Source organism: Myotis davidii, unplaced genomic scaffold, assembly GCF_000327345.1.
Source record: "Myotis davidii unplaced genomic scaffold, ASM32734v1 scaffold776, whole genome shotgun sequence".
NCBI classification, from domain to species: Eukaryota; Metazoa; Chordata; class Mammalia; order Chiroptera; family Vespertilionidae; genus Myotis; species Myotis davidii.
Window position 1 is genome coordinate 276,457 of NW_006287460.1, and position 21,278 is coordinate 297,734.

Here is a 21,278-nt window from a genome sequence, read left to right on the forward strand (position 1 = left end):
TCCTCATGATAACAAAAAGCAACAGGAAGTACAGTTATTACCCCATTTAACAGAAGAGGCATCCGAGGAAGGGAAAGGTTGGTAAGCAGCAGAGCCAGCATTCAAACTCAGAAACATGGGGCTGAGAGTCTGTGTTCTTCCCCATGATGTCGGCTGATGGACATGCCTTGGGACTGCACTGTCCTGTGAGGCCCCACAGGCCACCCTGTGGACATGGCATGTTTGTGAAGTTGGCTGCAGAAGCAGAAAGAAGCTCGAATTGGGCCATAAAGCTTGTCACGTAGCACTGCAGGTTGTGGCACCGTCCCTCTAGGCCAGCCTGTTAATCTCTATCTCTGAGCTGTCTCCAGTGAAAACCCCAGGGTTATGTGGCACCTGCCAGGGAAGCCTCGGCTGGCACCTGTGGCCTGGCTGCCAGTGGTCTGGCCCCAAGTTTCTTGAGATCCATAAGTGCTTCATCCCAAGGTGGTTTGGAGGGAGAGAAGGGGCAGCTAAGGGCCAGCGTGGTCCTCATTAATTGTCACCTGGTCATCAAGTCTTCATTGTGGGTTCAGGTTTGGATGTGGCTTGGAAAGTAGTCAAATTGGTTGGACTGCCACCTGGAGTGGTGGGTGGGGGACAGGGCTGCCTGAGGCACACCAGCATTGGGGCGTCTTGTATGGAAGTCCCCAGGACGAAGAGGGATCCACCCAGAAAGCCTAGCCCCAGAGGACCGTGAGGCAGACCCAGAGCGCAGGAGGCAGCCCTCAGCTCAGGAGCTCAGAGTGAGCCCTCTTCCCAGGGGGCTCCATGCAGCCTCTCTCTTATCTGGCAGCTCATTTCCTCCTGCTGAGCTCCAGCAGTTCCTTGGGAAGTAAGCTCTGCCAGGTGGCTCCCCTGGGACCGACCAGGATGCAGCCTTGTTGCCAACCTGACTGGCCTAACAACTCACCTGGCTTCTGTTTCCAGCGCTGGAGGCTGCTGCACAGAGGGCGCAGCCTGAGCGGTGCAAGCAGCAGAAATGCCTTTGGATGTTTGTGTTCAGGTCCCTGGAGACACTCCCAGCAGCCGTCTGAGGAAAATGGTGCTGAGATTCTGGGCCTGGGCGGGCTGAGGAACAATGGCTGCTTGCGTGCAGGGAGATAGTGAGCGGGAGGGACCCGCGGTGGAGGAAGGATGGCATTTCTCGTGGCAGTTTTGCTGTCCCTGCTCTGGAAGCTGATTTGTTTAACCAAATGTTTGGTGGTGAAGACACGGGGAAACTCACCTTCCTGGCCCAGGAGAGCAGTTATGAGAGAGCTATAGCCTCACAGGCGTCAGGCCCTGCAGCTGGGAGGTGGCACAATTGCTTTTGCTTTGCAGAGACTCCCCTGCGGTCACTTCTCTGCCTCAATGAGGAGCCACCTCAGCAGGTGGGGTGCTAATGAGCTGGGGCCTGCTGCTCTGCCTGTTCTAGGAAGCGTTACCTTGTAGGAACTGCTGTTCTTGGAGACTCTTTCTCCAGCGGCTTGTCCTCGCTGTCATTATTCCCAGGCATAAAGCTCACTTACTAGTCAGATGGAATATCTTATGATTGCCCAGACATGCTTCCTTTCATTGGCGGATGTGGCCACCCGGCCTCGGGTGTCTTTTCTCTCTCTGCTTTTCAAAATTCTGCCCATCCTTCAAAATCCAATTCACATATTAATGCTTCATTAATCCTTGCCCCAGAAATTGATCTCTGTTTTTCTCTCCAGCTCTGTTATCACTTTACATGCCCGTCATGGCCCTTATCTAATTCTCCCTGCACAATAAATATTTATGGGGAAGCGTTTCCCCCTCCCTCTTGTATTGTAACTGTGTGTGGCGCAGAACTGTCTTGTGCATCTGGAAGTTCTTCACAAAACTTAAAATAGGCTCATTTATGCACAGCGTCCATCGGATTGAACTGAAGTCCCTGAAGAAACAAGAACAAAAAACTCTGTCCTCAAGGACTTTTTCTGTTGTCGGAAATAAGTAAAATTAGGCACGGATGAAGTCATAAACAGCAATGGCAGAAAGATAACCAAGGAGGGAGAATAGCTCTTGGTCCTTAGAGCATGTAGGATTTAGAGGATTTTAAAAGTAATTTCTGCCAAAGATGAAGATGCTGCGGGTCCCCACGGCACAATGGAATCACTTTCCTGATGTGAAGAAAACATGTGAAGTAGACACGGAATTCCCCCGTGTCGGTTCCATTCCCATCTCCTGCAGTCTAAGAAAACAGCGCAGAGCGCAAACGCATGGTGTGTTTACGTCCCACACATCTATTTGAGTAGAAATAGAAATTAGATGTTCCCTGGAGGTTCTAACCGCCCGTGTCTGTTCTTTTTTGCCTCAGCCCTGGACGCGTCCAAAGACCCCTGCCTGAAGGTGAAGTGCAGCCCCCACAAGGTGTGTGTGACCCAGGACTACCAGACGGCCCTGTGTGTCAGCCGCAAGCACCTGCTCCCCAGGTAAAGGCAGGAGGTCGGGGGTGCTCTCCATCTGGTGGATCTGGGGGTGCGCCATCGCTGACCGGGGGGCAGGAGGCAGAGGCAGAGCGGGTGTTTGTGCCATGGTTTCATATGGGATTTGGTACCTGCACTCCTGCTGTGGTTCTCAGACACAGATTTGCAAAGAATGTCAATATCTTTATTTCCTTTACATCAACTTTGCTTGACTCTGAGCCCTCATCTGAGCAGAGGAACAGAAAACCCTCCCTTGGTCATTATTGGCACTGTCCCTCCTCCCAGAATGACCCCAGGACCCAGGAAGCTTGTAGTAACAAAACACTGACTGGACCTTTAGTCTCCTGGTTGCCACTGACATTCCCACCAGGGGTTGTCTATGCCATGACCATATAGAACAGTGATGGTGAACCTATGACACGCATGTCAGAGGTGACACACGAGCTCATTTTTTTGGTTGATGTGTCTTTGTTAAATGGCATTTAAATATATAAAATAAATATCAAAAATATAAGTCTTTGTTTTACTGTGGTTGCAAATATCAAAAAAATTCTATATGTAACATGGCACCAGAGTTAATTTAGGGTTTTTCAAAATGCTGACACGCTGAGCTCAAAAGGTTTGCCATCACTGATAAACAATGTGGCATCTTTGCCTGGCTGGGTGTCCAGCACACTACCATTCCTTCTGATAACGTCTTGCTCTTCCCACAGGGGGCAGCATCTGATAGTCTCTCTTCCCCAGCCCAAGGGACGTCTCCCCACTGTTTTTCAGGGTCCTCAAAGCCTTTGCTGCTCCCAGCACTATCTAGCCAGTGGGCGTAGGCTTTTACAAATGACAGAAAGAGCCTTTGATTTCAGGCTACTTCTGCCTTCCATCCTGCAGAAGTACTCAAAGCAAGAAAGCAGACACACAGACCCAAAAAGCAGGCTTTTTTAAAGTGTGGGGTTGGTCAGGTGTGGTGGGGGGAGAAAGGTAATTTCAGTGCCTATGCCGCCCCTCTCGTCACACTGCCTGGACAGCAGAGAGGTGTGCGACGGGCGCAGGCGTTAGGACTCCCAGTTCTGGGTTCAGCAACTTGCGAGGAATGTGTTTTAATTTCCCTCAACCCCCTACCTGGTTTCCTCTGACCCTGCCTGAGGAGCTCTGTCCTGGGAAACAGGGTCCAGCAGGAGTGACATCAGGAGCAGAGCCTCCACCCCCTGGGCCTCTGCAAGCCTGGTGCCTGCAGCAGCAGACCTAGCCCGATGCTAGCCTAGTAGTCAGCCTTTGTGTCTGTGAGACCTGCATGCTTTGCTGTTCCCTCAGACAGGAGTGCTCTTCCTGGAAGTAAAGAGATCTCACCCCAAAGCCCAAGCATGTGCCCGGCATTGTGCTCAGCACCCCCATCCTTGAATTCTCCCGGCCATTTGGCCAAGTGGGTGTTTATTTTTGTCTTCACTCTAAAAATGGGAGAACTGAGGCAGAGAGAGGCGTTGGAGATTTGCTTGTATATCTAGTGAGCGGCAGCCATGATTCAAACCAGAGCTGTCTAGCTCCACTGCTTATGTTCTTTATCACTACTTCATGTTGGCCTCTCCACTGACCTGTCCTTGTCTATCCTCATTCATTGTCCTCCCACAGAAAGGCACGGGGTACCTATTGTGTGCCAGGTTCACGTTAGGCCCTGAGGCCAGAGAGGTCAACAAGAGACCCTGTTTCCACTCTTAACGAAAATCAATTTTGCTGTGGAATGGGATATAAACATATTTTTTTATTAGAAATTCCTTTTAAGACATACATACTCTGAGAAAACTATCCTAGTGTCTCCTGCCACACCTGATTTCTTCTTTCTCGGAAGGAGGGACGATATGTCCTCTTTTGCTGCAAATACCAAATACACTTTGGGTCAGTGCTCTGGGTTGTTGAGCCACCTGGTTCTGTGTGTGTGTATGTGTATACATGTGTATGTGTGTATATATATATCTACATGTGTGTATGTGTGTTTGTGTGTGTGTGTGTGTGTGTGTGTATGTATTGTGGAGAGCCCACTGCCTGTTTCCTCCTGGAATACAGCCCTTTCTGGAAGTTCCAGATAAGAGATTTTTAGTTTTAAGCTCAAATCTCTTTGAGACAGAGGCAGGAGTCTCATTGGCATTCAGGTATATCCAGGTGTAAATAGCGGTTTTCTGGGCACACCACATGTCTGTGTTGGAAGCACCAGCACATTCTTGCTGTGTTGAAAGTGTAGTTCTCATCTCCCACATCTCCTGGTGACCTCAGACTTGCAGTGGCTAAAGCATGGATTTGGGGATGAGACTAATCTGGGCTCCATTCTGAGGTTGGTTAATTACTTTACCTTCCTGAATCTGTGCTTCCTCATCTGTAAAATGGGTTTAATGAATTATTCGCCCCACCCCTCTTTTCTATTTGCTGGAATACATCCTCTGGTAATTCTTGCAGAGAGGACTTACGGGTAGTAAATTTTACTAACCCTTGCCTAGGGTATTTTGTGTGTATGTTTGTGTGAGAGTTCAATAAGGTAAAGGTATATAAAGTACATAAACTAGTGTCACATAATGATATTTACCTTCCAATTACTAACACAGTTATGATAATAGTTGTTATTATCTGATTCATTCTGGAAGGTCAGCCAGCAAACCCCAAAGTTGCATGTTACTCCAGGTGCCTTGCCCCTTCCCAGTCTGATTGGAAGCCTATGAGGTTTAGCATGAGGATTCCAGTGTCCTTTCTGCTGCCCCTTTTGTGACTCACAGGAGGTAAGGACTAAGACGACTTCATTTCTGATAACATTGCCCATTTGTCCATTGAAAAAACAGCCCAAAGAAGAGGTCGATTGAGGAGGCATGCCACTCCATTCAGAGCATTTGGGAGGTGGCCTGAGCCCGGGAGGCCCTGCAGTGTTGTTGGCTGTGGCTGTGGGTCCAGCTTCCCTCCTCTCCCCCTCAGAGCCTGATGACTCCGCCCGCCATATCAGCCAAATGCATACCTCTTCTTAGGGTCTTGGACACCTTCCCAGATGAAACATCTGTCTTTCCACATTGTACTTCAGGGGTCCCCTCTGACCATGGAGACCATGTTGACAACTCTATATACTCATCAATCAGGGAAGTAATCTTTCTCTGTGAGAAACATCTGTAGGCAATTCCATCAGCCAATCTGGCCTCTGCAGCAGCTCAAGAGGCAAATCCCGCCGCCAGACAGGCAGGAGTGCACACACACAGAGAGGCGGCTGGACCAGCCGTGGGCTGATTATGAGGCTGCAGACTTAGGCTGCCTTTGCAAGCAGATTGAGATAAAAGGACGGTGAGCACATCAGGGAGAGAATTTCATTAGCTTTCCTAGCTGGCGGAGATTGAGTGAGTGAAGCTAGCGGTTTGGTACACAGGTCTGTGACCACAGAACTCAGGGGAAGCAATTTTGGGGGTGGAGCAAGCCAGGCACCCAGCCCGCCCTCTGCTGTGGTTCTCTTTCTTTATCAGGGTTGCGTTTGGTTTTGTCTTTGGTTTCTCCTAGCGGCTTCAGCTAAACTCACATTCTCTTCGGAGACTTTCCTTTGGAAATTCCTTATTACATCTCTGCCTGCCGTTAAGCTTGGGAAAGGGGGATGCCTGGCAGCGTGCTCACCTTCCTGGCTCTCCAAAAGGGCCATTCATGCACTAAAGAGCATTGTGAAGGCAGCTTGGAAGCGGGAAGCCTTCTCTTAAATGACTTTTTTACAATATTGCAATTTTTTATAATGATAGATGATAATGTTTGTTACAGAAAACACAGAAAAGTAAAAAGAAACAAGAAATAAGCCATGGTCATATAGTCTTAAAATAGGAATCAAGACATTTCAACATATTTCTTTCCATTCATCGTTTCTGCCCAGTGGTTGGTTTTTGTCAAAGCTTGATTCTCAGGTGGTGCCTATATAAAAATTCATATTGTTATTATTTAATTCTCTTCAGTTAGTATTTAGAAATGAGTATTTCTCTGATTCTACAAACTAATGAATCATAAATATAAGAGCCAAGACTATAAAACATTTAGAGGAAAACAAGAGTAGTAACCTCGGACTTGACAAAGATTTCTTAAATAAGACAAAAACCATGAACTATAAATGCCAAAATAAAGAGAAGATCAACAAATTAGATATAATCAAAATTAAAAACTTTGACCCTCAAAAGACACTGCTATGAAAGTAGAAAGATAAGACACACTGGGAGAAAATATTTGCGAAACATACGTCCAACAAAAGATCCGTGCCTAGGCTGTGCGATGAAAGCACAGGTCCATTCAAAGACTCACTCTGAATGTCCATAGCAGCTTTATTTGCTGTAGCAAAAAGCTGGAAACAACCCAAATACCCATCAACCGATGAATGGATAAACCAAATGTGGTCTCTCTATTGTAATGGAACGCCACTCAGCAATAAAAAGAAGTAGGCTATTGATACATGTGGCAGCATGAATGAATGTCATAAGTGTGCTGAGTGAAAGAAGACAGACCAATCTTAAAAAGGAGTATATATTATATGATTCCCATTTACAAGGAAGTCTAGAGAATGCAAGCTGATCTGTGGTGACAGGAAGCCTGTCATTGGTTGTCTGGGATACCTGCACATTCTCTAAGGCTCAATAATGGAAAATGGGTCCTTAGGGAGACAGTTAAATCAAACTCTGGTCTTCGATGCCAAAGATCCCCCTGGAAAATGGGTTTGTTTGGGGAAGAGGAGTTTTTAACACAGCCATACGTTATTTTTAGTGACTTAGGTTTTAAAAAATATTCTCTTGGGTCTTCTTAAATAAAACACCCTTGTAAGGGACAGAGGGGTGGACAGAAAGTCACACTACCTGCAGAGGGGATATGCTGCCAGTCGGGATGGCGTGGCCTGATTTATTGTTCTGTGGGCAAGAGATGGGGCGGGGGGAGTTCTCTCTACAGAGCGCTAGACATTGATTTTACCTCTCCGTTGCCATTGATTTTTATTTGGAGAATAGAAAATTGAAGCATTTGTTGTAAGCCTTCAGGACAAGCCATATTTTCACATTCTGCAAGTGTATTGTGAATGGGAGGAGAGGATGTCAGGATGGGACTTTGAGTGTCTGAGTGTACCCTGGAAAGCCTGTGGGGACGGTGGGAACTGACCTGTTTTTAAATAAGGAGCCAAACTCTCCGAGGACTAGGCCTCTCTAACGGAATGGCTCGTTATCTCCACTTTCTAATTATCTGGAATAACAACGAATTCTCCACACCAGCAAAGAATTCAGATTCAGTGGAGGTTGGTGGTATAGTAGACCAAACTGAGCCTCTCCTGTCTTTTATGTGAACTTGAAAAAAAGAATCAAAGTGTTTGAGGTCAGAGAGAAGTACATCACAGGATGTGCCTCAAATACCAAACTCTCAGAGGATATTTGAAAGGATGATGGCTATTTCATCTCAGTTTTGTTTTACAACAGAGCACTGCCTCCCACTTTGGGAGCTTTGAATGGGCTGATTATACATACCCATCTCTGTCTCGGTGTGGAAGACACATGGCCACATGCAAGGTGGGCGATTCCTAGGTGCCTGGATGGCTTTCTGGTGCTTCACAGCTCAAGGCCTTGGTTAGTACCTCAGTGTGATTGTGCCCCCATCTCCTAGTGAGGTTTAATATTTTTGTAGCTCGCACCCTTTCTCCAAGGGGCTCATGCATGGCCTTGTGTTCTGCTACCCTCTGTGAGTCCGAGTGCTAATGAGGGTGTGGTGCTATTTCTAGGCTGTGTGTGGAGGTTCAGATTGGGGTTGGAGCCCACTTTTGAATCAGTTGTCTTTATAAGCAGAAAAATCATCACTGTGGTCTCTTTTACAAATACCTGCCACTGGGCACCGTGGAAAACAAAGGGAGGATAGGTGATTCAAGAGATGCCACTTACTGACCACCCACCGTGGTAGGCACACATGGCAGGAGGGGTCTTCTGACTTTTCACAACAGTTAGGTCTGCATTATGATCCCCGTTTTTCAGATGAGGCTATTGAGGTCTTTAAAACACTCCCTGATGCACAGGACAAGTGAGGGGCAGATCTGGAACCAGAATGGAGGCATGCCACTCAGCCTCCCTGGCTTCGCAAGTCCTGGGCACCAGCTCTCACTGGCTGGGTTAGTACCCTGCCCTGCTGAAGCCCTCCTCTGCCCCCCAGCCACCGGCCACCCAGCTCCTCGTTCTAGGGGTGCCACTGCACACAGGCCTGGGCCCCTCCCACCCAGCTCCTGCTCCTTAGGGAACAGTGGGTGAGGGCCTGGGTAGTAAACCTGTTTCCTCCTTTCTGTGCCAAAGCAATAATTCTGGGTTCAGTATTCCCCTCTAAGGGTGTTTTTTCTTTTTAATGCAACCATTCAAACCACATGTAGCTTAAACATAGAGCGTTTAATTACGTTAAACTGAAGCTTTATTTTTTTAAATAAGGAAGCACGGTATGTATCTGCCTGTAAGGACCCGGCTGCTACTGGGCTTCACTCAGCTGGATGTCTTAACTCCAGCAAGCCATTGCTTTCTCTGTTCCTTTGTTTTTTTCTGAAATTGAGGGTATTGATTAGAGAATCTTGATGACAAGAGCAGCAGAGAGTGAAAAGCAATTCATAATGGAGATGGGAATAATTGTGTGGAATTTTAGTCCCTTGGAACAGGGGCAGAGTGAGAGGCAGAGCCTACATTGTGAGGCAAATTCACTAGGCATGTTTTGCAAATGCATTGAAAAATATATCAAAATCATGCCTGCCGGTAAAATTTACCAGATCCATATCTTGCCTGCCTTGTTTCTCTTTTCTTTCTTTATTTAAAAAACAAACCAACAGACAAACAAAAACTGAGGAAGTCTCTCACTAAGTCTAATGGCCTTCTGCCCAACTGGGCAGTTTCTGGGGGTGGCTTCCAGTACTGAGCTTCTCCCCTCCCCAAGCCCTCTCCCGCACCCCTCCAGGCTGTCATCTCCCCCTCCCAGGCTGCACTGCTGAAGAAGGCCCCCCACAGAAGGGGGTTCCCATTTCCAATGGACCCCAGAGGACTGGACCATTATCTTTTTTTTGAGCCATATTCTATTTGTAGGAGATTGAACTGTTATGGTGGAATTCCAAGAATATATACATGTGCCCAAGTGCCCAGGCACAGGGAGCTAGAAAACCAGGTGTCTGTGGGCTGGGAATGGCTGTTTCCAGGACCTGGTACTGACTTAGCACCCTCCCCTGATCTCTGGAAAGCACTGAGTATGGTCCCTGCTCAGTGGTTCTGCCCACGGTGACAGGGCTGCTGTTTCTCTGTTTGTAAGTGTCTTGCATATTAAGGGATGTAAGAGGCATCAGATTTCAGTGGATTAGGAAGAGGAGGTTGAGGTGGGTGTGCCAGTTTTGAAGAGATAATCACTAGGGTGACTTCCACCAAGGCTCAGGGCTGGCTGGGCAGCACACAGGTGTGAATCATTATGTTAGCACACCCATCCCTGAGCAGTAAGAACCAGTCAAGCTCAAGCCTCCCTGCACTCACTGAAGAGTGTAAGGTGCCTACGCATTCTGGGAGACATCAGAGCATCCGAGGTCCAGGTGGAGCAAGGCCCATGTGCTCACGAAACACATCATCATCTTTTACTAAAGTGATCAGCTTGTATTTTCCCTCTTTCACTGACTTCTGTTTTAATTTTTCGAAACCTCTCTCCTTGGCCTTTGTTATTAATAAATCTACTGTGGCCTGCTTGCGGCTCTGCCTAAACTCATTAAGATCCCAACACTCAAGGTTTCATTTTATATCAGATTAATTCAACCAATGAACCGTGAAAGGCATTCTTTATAGGTAGCAGGCACCACAGTAGGGCCCATTTGGGGCACTGACCAGGCGGGTTCTGGGCCAGAAAATGGACTCAGGATGATTTAGATGGATATCCAAGGCTATCTTTAGAGTACTTTTGTTTTAAATGGAATGTTCTTAAACTAATGTCCTGCCTTTAATGTTCCTCCTAGAGAGACTGGGCAAAGGGCAGGGCCTTCACACACACAGGGACAGCAGAGATGAAAGTTAATTAGTTTGGGGACCTTGGTACTTTTCCAAGGCATTCTCTTAAATGATGGTGTTTGTGGGCACACACTGAAAGGGATGTGGCTCTGTAGCTGAGGAGTGAGAGGCCTCCTCCGGCTGCCTTGGCCATGACTCTGCCTCAGCTGGAGGGGCTGGTGTGTCCTGCTGCCCATGGAAGTGCAGGGCCAACCCCTCCTTTACCTGAGGGGTGGGGGTCCTGGCTCAAGCCGCCCATGCCTATGAGGAACTCCCAAGTGGAAGGGAAAGGAGCAGGGCCCCCCTTCAGTCTGGAGCCAGAGTCCTTCTCTTGGCAGAAGCCAGGCGAGACCATCTGTTAATACTGTGGTGATGATGAAAGACTTGGGGGCTTGAGTCCCTCCTGCCATCATTTGGGCAGGACTAGCTCTCAGAAAACAGCTCACGTGCATCAGTGATGATGGGTTAAAGGTCATTAACTCAGACACCACTCAGTTGAAATCTGGTATTTTCTTTATTTCACAAGAATCTCTGGTGCCTTCCACTTGCCAGACGCTGGTCTGTGTTTGGAATTCTGTGATGAATGGACTAGGTCTACCTGTGTGGAGATTAAAGTGTGTTGGAAAACAGATAAAAAGAAACTAAGTATTTAATACACTGGGGCCTTGACTTACCAGTGTCCCGATTAATGAGTTTTTCGAGATATGAGTGTCTTTCGGCCGATTTTTTGCTTTGAGTTGCTAGCTAAAATTTGGGTTATGAGCCAGCTTCAGATACCCCACCGCTAGTTGGCGCAGCGAACATCACAGTGAACGCCACAACATCAGCCCAGCATCACGTGTCTCACTCGTTCACTTTTTGATTTGACATACGAGTAATTTGAGTTTCGAGCTCCGTCACGGAACGATTGTGATAAGCATTAGGCAGGATAAGAGCAGAGTGTCATAAGAGAGTCACTTTAGGTTCATTGAATGGGGAAGCTTGTAGGGGAGGTGAAAGGTGACAGGTGCCCACTGAGCAAAGGGCCAGGAGAAGTGTTCTCAGAGGAGGGAGCAGCCTTTGCAAAGGCCTTGAGTCAGGGAAGAGGAAGGGACTTGGTGTCCTGAGGAAGTGGGAGGAGAGGCGAGTGCTGCAGGGACACAGTGACTGAGAGGGGGTGGGGCCAGGTCCTGCAGAGCCCTGAGAGTCATGGGACAGGTTTGTGTGCCGAGCCAGCTCAGCCAAGGATTCGAAAGCCTGAGTGAGGGCGGCGAAAGGATGAAGAAATGACAGACAATGAGAATAAGCTGGGTCTAGGTGGATCTTCTGAGGCCACGAGAGATCCAGACGGCAAGCTGAGCCTTTATTTTATAGCCAGAGGTAAACAAGGTAATGGTCACCATAGTTACAATGTTCTTGTGAGTTTCAACACTTGCTGTATCTTCCTCAGCCCATTGGCTACCCAGATAAGATCTAGGGAGCGTCATAAGGTCAAGCCTAATTATGCTAAGAGAACTATGCCCTCTAAGCTGGGACTTGTTTGTGGCTTTGCCAACAGGTCAGTCTGAGGCTTAACCCTATAGCCGTGCCCTACAGGTTGTCTCTCAGGCCAGTCATGGAGGGACATCTTGTGTGGCTTAGGATGGACTGCGTTTTCTTGAATAATTGTTCTTTAAGCCAAATGGCGTGCTATGTGAAAGAAGCTGGAGGGCTTTAAAAACTGCATTGTGGGACTGTGATAAGAATAGCGGTAAGCATAGTGCTGGCACATAGTAGATGCTTAATAAAGTTAGCTGCCCATCTGAGCCTCTAGCTCAGCTGTGGGCAAACTACGGCCCGTACCCTTTTATGTAACGATGTTTACTTTGAATTTATATTAATTCACACAAACACTCCATCCATGCTTTTGTTCCAGCCCTCCAGTCCAGTTTAAGAACCCATTGTGGCCCTCGAGTCAAAAAGTTTGCCCACCCCTGCTGTAGCTCCTCAAGGATCAATGAGTTGGGAGAGCAATCCCTGCTGCCCTCATGGGGTTGCTCAGGCTACATGGGGGCGAGTGGGCAAGCCCTGTTGGCTTCACTGTCCGGGGTGGGGTCGGTTGTCATGATGGATAAGTTCTTTATGGACAGAGTGCAGACTCGCCTCCTTGTTCTGCTTCTCCAGTTGCTTGTAATGCCCGATGCCCTCTGGAGTGCAAGCTTGGGTCTTGGCAAATCGTAGGGGCTCACGACATATTAGTGGATATATGTGTCAGTAAAGTCAAGAAAGGAGCAGGAGGTGCAGGGGCAGCCGATGCACTTAATTAGGAGCTGATGGGTGAGCTGCGGCACAGAGTGACACTCCGGGTAAGGTCAGGTCGTTCACATGAGGGCCGGGTGCGTCCCATTTCCCTTTGTTTTTCTCATAGGACCTACCACATTTCTGAACACCCAGAAATGCTCAGAAAGTGCCTGTGAACTTCACAGGGAAAGTGGAGGTAACTTGTCAGTCTGGTGTGGAAGTGGCCCTGTGTTTAGGAGAGAGCAACATATCCCAGGCTCTGCCCCGACCTGGTGGCCTCGTTCTCTGGGACCTTGTCTCTCTGCCCGCCATCTCTGTGTGGTAAGTGAGTGGACACATCTGAAAGTTGGCCGTCTGGGGCCACAGGCGTGGCCTTGGTGGTGACAAGTTGTCATCTGTTTCCTTGACCCCTGAATCTCTCAGAGCTGAAGGTCTGTGTTGCTCAGAATGCTGCAGAATGGCCTCTAAATCTGCCTTCAGGAGGGGGAAGGAAAGGGCCGCATGCCGGGCACCTCTCCTGGCCATGGGGGCAGTGTTCCACTGCTCCCCTGCAGCGCCTCTGAGACCTGCTAAATGCCCCCTCCCGCTCCATGCGGGAGACTTGCAGCCTCCAGATCTCTTCTCTCTGAGGCCTGACACCTTCGTCCTGTGGCCCATGGGACTGGCCCTTCCTGCCCCTCAGACTAAGACATAATAGGACTGCCTGTAGCCAGAACAGGACTGCTCAGCCAGGAGGAAGTCTGGGAGGGCAGCAGGCAGAATTCTTATGGACCCATCTTTGTCCTGGGGAGAACCCCGATACAGAGGGGCTGGGTGTTGAGCTGCCCTCCCCCTTGGAGGGGCTTGGGCTCGCAGCTGCTGTCTCCCGTGTGTGAGTATACCTGAGGAAATACCTGCACACTGGTCAGAACATGCGGAAGTGACATTTGATGTCCTTCTACTCTGCCTGTTATCCCACTTAAGCAGTTTCTCCACGTGCCTTTTTACTTCCACTTCTGTGATGGGGCAGAGTTGGTGTATTGCTCTAACCGGCTCTGTTGCTTACGGACCTGCAGCAGTATATCCAAACACTGCTTCAGAGCAGCTCCCAGAGCCAATCCGGGTGGCCATCTGCAGAGTGGGGGGTTGGGAAGTGGAGCAGTGATCCCTGCAGGTGCTGCTGACGGGCACATACGTTGGTACAGCATTTTGGCCTCGTTGGCACCGTGACTCCATTTTGGAGAATCTGTCCCATGGGAGTGAATACCGATGCACAGAAAGACTTACATGCCGGGATGTTCAATGCACTTGACCCACGACTAAGAAGTGGGAACTCCCTCTGCAGTAGCATCCACAGGAGAACGCCTGCACAGAACACAGCGAGCCTTCTGTGGAGCCCCTTGCTCAGGGCCTAAGGCTTGGACTCACAGTGCTGGTTGAGCCAGCGTCTCCTGTTGAGTCAGAAGGCTTTCTGTGGGTAACTTCTACACATTGACCCTTGGCCTGGTCCTGAAAGTTCCCCCAGTGAAGGCACAGAGGGGAGCGGGAGCTTCTCTCCTCCAACACTGGGTGTGGAGGAAGCGTCCTGAGCAGGGAAGAGGCAGGAAGCGATGTGGCTGCACTGCCTTCTGCACGGCTGCTGCTGAACGGCCCAGGGTTGATGGCTGTGGTGTTGGTTTCAGCTCTATCTCCTGGAATGCCGTGTCCCTGTCAGCCCTCCGCTTGTCTCTGGGCCTGTCCTGGGAGCAGCGTTGTCCCGACGCGGTCTGTGTACTTCTGCTTCACATTGCTGGCTTGTCTCCCTAAAGGAGATCGTGTGTAGCCCTCCCAGAATGGGCGCCTTGCTGCTGGTGATGAGAAAACAAATGTGGGTCTTTTTTCTCTCATACACACATCCCATAATAATTAATTGACCCCCAGCCATGCAAGCACATGTTTTCCCATATTATAGCAGCCGAGCCCCTGGCGGAAAGGCATGTGCTGGCCCTCAGCCCCGTGTGTGCACCTGAGCTTACACACAATTAGCCGGAGGCTGTGTTAGCAAAACCCTCAGTCTTAGAGTCCTCCTGGGAAGAGGCAGGATTATGAAGTCTCTGGAGGGAGGCCAGATGAAATTCTTAGTGTTGGGCTTGTTGATTATCATTTGCTTTTTCCCCCAATTAGCATGTCCATTGTTATAGAATTCTTTTAAGATCTCAGGGTTACAAAGGAACTTTCTTGGGCCAGAAAACAAAGATGAAACTAGAAACCAAACAGGGAGCCAAAGATCCCTGGGTAATAGTAACAGTGCCTTTCCTGGCCTCTTTTAGGAAGTAATGGATTTTAAAACAGAGTACACTGCTTTCCATTATCCTAAGGGAATAAAGGAAGCTCCACTGTTCACTAGTGTTTCTCTAATAGCTTGCTATTACATTGCTGGCTTGGCACTTTCCCTTAACAAAGCAGAATCCTAGTTGCTGTGTGTGTTTTCACATGTGGCCCCGGTGGCCATGCTCATTCCACCAGCTGAACTTTGGGAGCCTCTGGTGCCATTGGCCTGATCTGTCACTCTTTTAATGGAAAGTGATTGCGAAGGACACAGAGTCTCCAACCAGTTAGTGGAATTTACATAATCACATCAGCCTGCTAATCTTCATGGGCTGGTCAGGGAACACGGAGAGCTTTGTGAGTTGAGGCTAGAAGTCAGTTTGAATAGGATCCCTGGACATATATATCTCATTTTATGTATAAGGAAACCTGGATTCAAGTAATGTTCAGAAATGTGTGTGACACTGAAGAGCTGGGCCTGTGGTCTGGCAAGTTCATGTTCTTGTCCTTTGCCCATTGACCACACAGCTTTTCAATGTAAAATGGTTTAGGGGATCCTGAAATTAATAGCAGCTCTCTTGCCATGTAGGGATTTTCTTGGATAACTTTGCCATCTATGAGAATTTCTGGTGTCTCAATATGTGAACACGAATAAAAACAGTTTAGGTAACAACTACCCTGAATAAATTCAGCCACTCAGAGTAATATGATCATATGCTTAGGGATAATTGTTCTATGTAATGTAGGTCACAGGAAGCACATTTCATGCAGCTCTACTAGCATCCTTTTGCATTCTTTACTCAATTTCTGGCACATAATAGGTACTAAATAAGTGTTTGTTGAAATACAGAGATTATCTCTAGAATCCTAACCACATTTGGATTATTTAGACCTTCTGTTTTGATAGCTTTGCTTAAACAGACCCTTAAAATATAGTTACATGGAAATTTAGTTCCAATTGTTTGATCTGACCCCTCAGTCTTCAATGAAACCTGTGAGGACTGGTTGGAGAGCTCTTCTCTGGGTGGACTCCCCTCTTTCCAGCCCCCTTCCTGCACCCAGAAACTCTTTCTTCTGTTCCTACCACTGTGGCTTTCTAAGCACTACAGGAGACATGGGGCCTGGCACACAGCTGTGTGTGGGGCAACATGCATTTCTTTAAAAATTCTGAAAATGCATTTTTTTATTAGATTTTAATAAATTAGTCCAGCAATATATGGCCGTAAGAGAGTCAAATGATAGAGACACACAGTGTCACAAAGTGGAAGTTCCCTTTCTCATAGCCTCAGTCCTGCTTCACCGAGGGTGCCTTCCATTTTGGTGTGTGTGCCTTCTTCATCCTTTCCGACTCATTCCACATGCGCACACAGGGTTTCTGGAAACTCTCACCTGGCCGTTGCATCCTCTCATCTGTGAAGAGTGGGTGCTTCCCTGGCTGAGTTGGCCATTGCCCCACTTTGGTGAAAGGCGGTCACGAGGCTTGAGTTGAAAGGAACCTTAGTCAGAGGTTGACATTCCCATAAAACAAAGAGATGTCCATGCTCTTGGAACTGCATCCATACTCGGCACATACCTTTTTGGTGGCCCCAATTCTTCCTAAAATTTTAAAAACATGTACTTGTCCTGTGGGTTTGAAGGTGCTTTAGAAACCTGGCTTGCTGATGGTTGAGAAGCATGTCTGAAGGCTTTCTGGACCCTTCTGATGTGTTTGAACCTTAACCTGGAACACCTCATGAGCCTCACCCTCCTGACCTGGGGCGGGTCTGATGGGGGGAAACCACATAAAGACGCTGGCTTTCCTGCGGTTGAAACGCCACCTTGAATCAGTGGATGAGATAATATTCCACCCTGATAACTGGGGCCAACCTTGGGAGTATGTTTTGCTCATGAAGCCTGAGGAGTAAACGAGACACTTAGTGTAAAGAGCTTAAAACAATGCCTGGAGCACTGTTAAGAGCTCAAAACGTGTTTGTTGTTATTGGTGGTAGTAATAGTACTAGTATCAGCAGAATAATTAAGTCCTCAATACAAGTTTAGCTGCTATTATCATTATTTTGTATTTCTCCTTTGAAATTCCAAGCTTCTCTAGACAATGTGTCTCATCCCAGCTTTGTGCCCAGAAGCACTGAGGACACTCCTGGGAACTACATGGAGAATGGTGGCTCTTTCTCCAGATGTTCTCTAATAAACATCTGTTTGTTAGGAAAGTTGGACTCTCTTTGGACAGTATCTCGTGTCTGGGACCTTCATTTGGAAAAAGAAGGAGTCATGAGCCTATAGCTACCAGGATGGAGAATGTCTCATGTGGGAGTTTGTCTCTCATCAGAGCAGCTTTTGTAAATGACAGAGGCCATTATGCTCTTCATGTGTAATTTTATGACTTAGTATAATGACTCAAATAACCCTAACAACAGAGGAATTATAGCATCATTTTACTATTCCAATGGCTAACATGTTTTTCATTTCAATTAACATTCATTATTTTGTCTACAGTTCAAAAGAGCCACCATGTCAACTAAGTATCTTCCATCCTTGTTTTAGAGCAATTATTTCTGATTTTGCAAACAAATCCAATCTTGTTTTTGAATGGACAGCTTGATACTACCAGGAAATAACATACAGATCATGCTGGCTGCCAGCAGACAACACTGTGAGTGCAGGAGAGAGTTCTTGGGTAGGTTCTCCCTGCTTCTGAGCTTAGAGAGCAGAGCAGGTCCTGATTATGGAAGCTGAGTTTTTCCTCCTGGAAGTGGAGATGATAAGAGCATTGCCTGTGAGGAATCAGAGGTGTGTTTAGGGCACTTGGACTGGCATGCTGTGATCACACAAAACTGCTGGAATGCTGCTGTTGCTATTCATGATCTGGAATCGCTCTACTCTTTCACCAGCTGTTCATATGCAGAGAAAACCATCCTATTTAAACTTATTCAAACATGTTAGAATGTCCAATGTATTGAGTAAAATGAAAGGCCCTTCTTCCATAAATGAAGGGGGAAAGTCAATAATTCTACTATATATACTCTTTGCAGCTCCAGCCCCACCACATCATTAAATATTGTTGACATAGATTCATTTCATCCTGTGAGATTAATGTCAGGAAATTTGCACCTGCAGATGTACTCGTTACTGGAAAAATTGTTCTGACATCTCTGTCCTGCCACCGTTTTGCTGTGGGCCCTGACTGTGGCCCTACTCTGTCCACGGCCAAGTAAAATACTGGGTCACAACTGATGTCATCAAAGACTCTCTTGATGGGAAGAGGTAGGCTGTGGGACTTGCCCTGGTGGGTGAGGGTAGGATCTCTGAATGAGGAGCAGCAGGGTCCAGTGGAAACAAGAGCAGGAAACACGGCTGTGTGGGCTTGAAGGTTAATGTTGACAAGTCCAGGAACGCGGACAGGAGCACCTTGGGAAGAGCAGTCATGATCTGGTCAGTCTTGCTTGTCGCTGTTGCCATCTTATTAGCGTGTGTGTCGTCCAGCCTGCTGCCAGAGACGAGTTGCTCTTATAAATAAAATGAATATGAATGCATTTATTTGCATACTATACTTTGTAAGATTCTTCTGTGTGGTGTTCCAGAGAACAGTGTTAGAACAAAGTAAGTCTTTAAATTGATAATATCAACATGTGATTCTGTGCAATGCTGTTAACTTGCTAGAAAATCCAAATGTCACATTATTTGCGTACGATCCAATAATGCTTGCTGACAATTTCACTCTAGGCTATGTTTCTTTATAAGTACTTCTAAACTTCATATTTGTTATAAAAGCATAAATAAACGGTTGTGAAGAATGTAGAAAAAACTTATCATTTCAGTAACTCTTTGGAATTCCTGGGAATCCAGATTTCTTCTTCTGGAATCCAAAACACTTGTTTCCTGCTCTTGTTTCCACTGGACCCTGCTGCTCCTCATTCAGAGATCCTACCCTCACCCACCAGGGCATGTCCCACAGCCTACCTCTTCCCATCAAGAGAGTCTTTGATGACATCAGTTGTGACCCAGTATTTTACTTGGCCGTGGACAGAGTAGGGCCACAGTCAGGGCCCACAGCAAAACGGTGGCAGGACAGAGATGTCAGAACAATTTTTCCAGTACCTGTTGGCAGTTTGGAACCTGCAGCTTTGGAGGCAGCCTGGTGTCCAGAGTGTAGGGGAGGCTCAGTCAGCCCTGGGATGCATGGGGGAGCCCCTCCACCACTTCGCAGTTGTCTTTAGAAACTTTGCTAATTGTTGTTTTAAGTCTGAATTAGGATTTCTGGAAACAAGAGCCTGTTGAATTCTTGTTACTTAGCACAACATGCTATTTTTGCCCTCTAGTCAGTGGTAATGATTTGCAGAAATGAAAGAAGTTCTAAAGTCCAAGTGAATAAATTCACTTATTTCACTGAGCAAAGCCATGTGTCTCAAGGGCCAATCTTGTTTCCAAGTACCAGGGGCACAAAAATGATTACGGCCTAGTTGCTACGGCCCTTGAGAAGTGCACAGTATATTGATGTAAATAGACATGAAAAGAAATGCTTTGTGCTGTAGTGAATGTCACAGTTGGGTCTGAACGTGGTACACTGTTGCACAAATAATGTCATGGTTAATTCTACTTGGGAGAGGGCTCACAGGATCAGGAGAGATTGCATTGGAAGACAGTCAATTTGAAACTAGAACAAGGGACAGGCTTTGCTGTGCAGATAGAGAGCATTTGCCAAGTTATATAGACTTGAATTTGCATGGCACATGTAAGAGACATATAAGTGGTTGATATTTCACTCTTCATTGACTCAAGTGTACATGTGTGTGTGTGTGTGTGTATGTGTGTCTGTGTGTGTGTGTTGGAGAACAAGGCAGAGCATTCAATGACCCTATGAAAGTGGAATTAGTCAGTTTAACACCAAAATTAGGAGCTTAGCCTATGACCAAGGAGCTGGGGAGAAGATGGAGGTTTTGAGCGTGGGAGTCACATTAGCAGATTTGTATTTCAAAATCATCACTCTGCTTCAAAATCATAAATGCTGGTTATTTGGGTAGACTTAAAAAAGAAAGATTGAGAATAAGCAGCTGAGCCAAAGAGAATAAGAAATGCCGGTGATCGCTGATTGTCTTCTTTCCATCTTGAGGAGCTTGTAGGTTGTGATTTCCTGTGTGGTGCTGTCAGCAGGTGGGAGGTGTGGCTCCTCCCAGCACCAGCCAGGCTGGGGTGGAGTTAGGGCTCCATGACCGATGGAAAGGATGGCGGAACCTTCCTCCCAGACCAAATTGTTTGTGTCACCCCCACTGATGAATGTCTGTGACATTGGGAATAGCAATCCCATCAAGATACTTTTATTGGATTTCACTCTTCATTGACTCAAGAAGTGAAATATCTTAGAGTCAGAAGGCTGAGTCCCTTGCCTCAACTGGGTTGTTTATTTTTTATGGCTTACACTGAATTGTAGAGATTGGAATATATACATAATAACCAGGGAAGTTGTACTCCATGGGCTCACGTGTAATTGTATATAACCTTACATAACTCGGCCTCTGGACAGAGACCGCAGGTTTGGTTGCCATCTCTGCTAGGGTTCTAGTGTGGTGAGGAACACCTGGGTTTGCCCTACGAGAGCAGGTGTACTTGTTTTATCAAAACTGGGCAAATTCTGAATGCCTTGGCCTTTATACTTCTAGTCCTCAAGGCATCATAGGAGGTTGTCAAGCATGATTCCTCCTGGCATAGTCCACAAACACTTGACCTTGGATATGGGAGCTTGTTGCTCTGCTGGTGTAGCGCCGGGACAGTGTTTCACCAAAAAGCTTACTTACAAAATGGAGCCCTGGTGATGAAAGTACAGATGCCAAAATAGGGAGTTAACAGTCTCAGAGGGCCTTGACCAGTGTGGCTTAGTTGGTTGGAATTTGTCCTGTGCACTGAAAGATTGCTGGTTCGATTCCTGGTCACTCTCCCTAAAAATCACTTTTAAAATCTTAAAAAAAAAAGCAGTCCCAGAGGAGCACAGTCATTTCCAGGATACCTTCAGTCTGACAAATATCTAGGAAGTAACTTTGCCATATTTCTGTGTGACACCAGGCAAGTCACTCCCCAGCTATGTCTCTGATTCCTCAGGTATAAAATACAGTTGCTGCACTGGATTAGTTTTAAGGCATTTTCTGGTCCCAACAGGCTGTGATTTGGTCATTAACTGCTGAGTAGCCTCGCAGGGTCAGCACTCAGGGACCCACCCACTCACCCAACAGAGATATATTGAGTATCCAGGATGCACCAGGCCCACTAGTAAGCACTGGCCAGTAAACTT

At 47.2% G+C, this 21,278-nt stretch overlaps 1 protein-coding gene across 1 annotated transcript in view; it reads left to right on the forward strand.

Annotated features, from left to right (window-relative positions):
* Positions 1-1,099: 1,099 nt before the first annotated feature.
* Positions 1,100-21,278, forward strand: part of SPOCK1 (sparc/osteonectin, cwcv and kazal-like domains proteoglycan (testican) 1) — a 152,394-nt gene continuing 132,215 nt past the window's right edge. Inside the window, exons 1-2 of the mRNA XM_015560998.1 lie at positions 1,100-1,124; positions 2,339-2,453. Coding sequence (XP_015416484.1) covers positions 1,100-1,124; positions 2,339-2,453 — 140 coding nt within the window. The remainder of the gene's footprint in view (positions 1,125-2,338; positions 2,454-21,278) is intronic.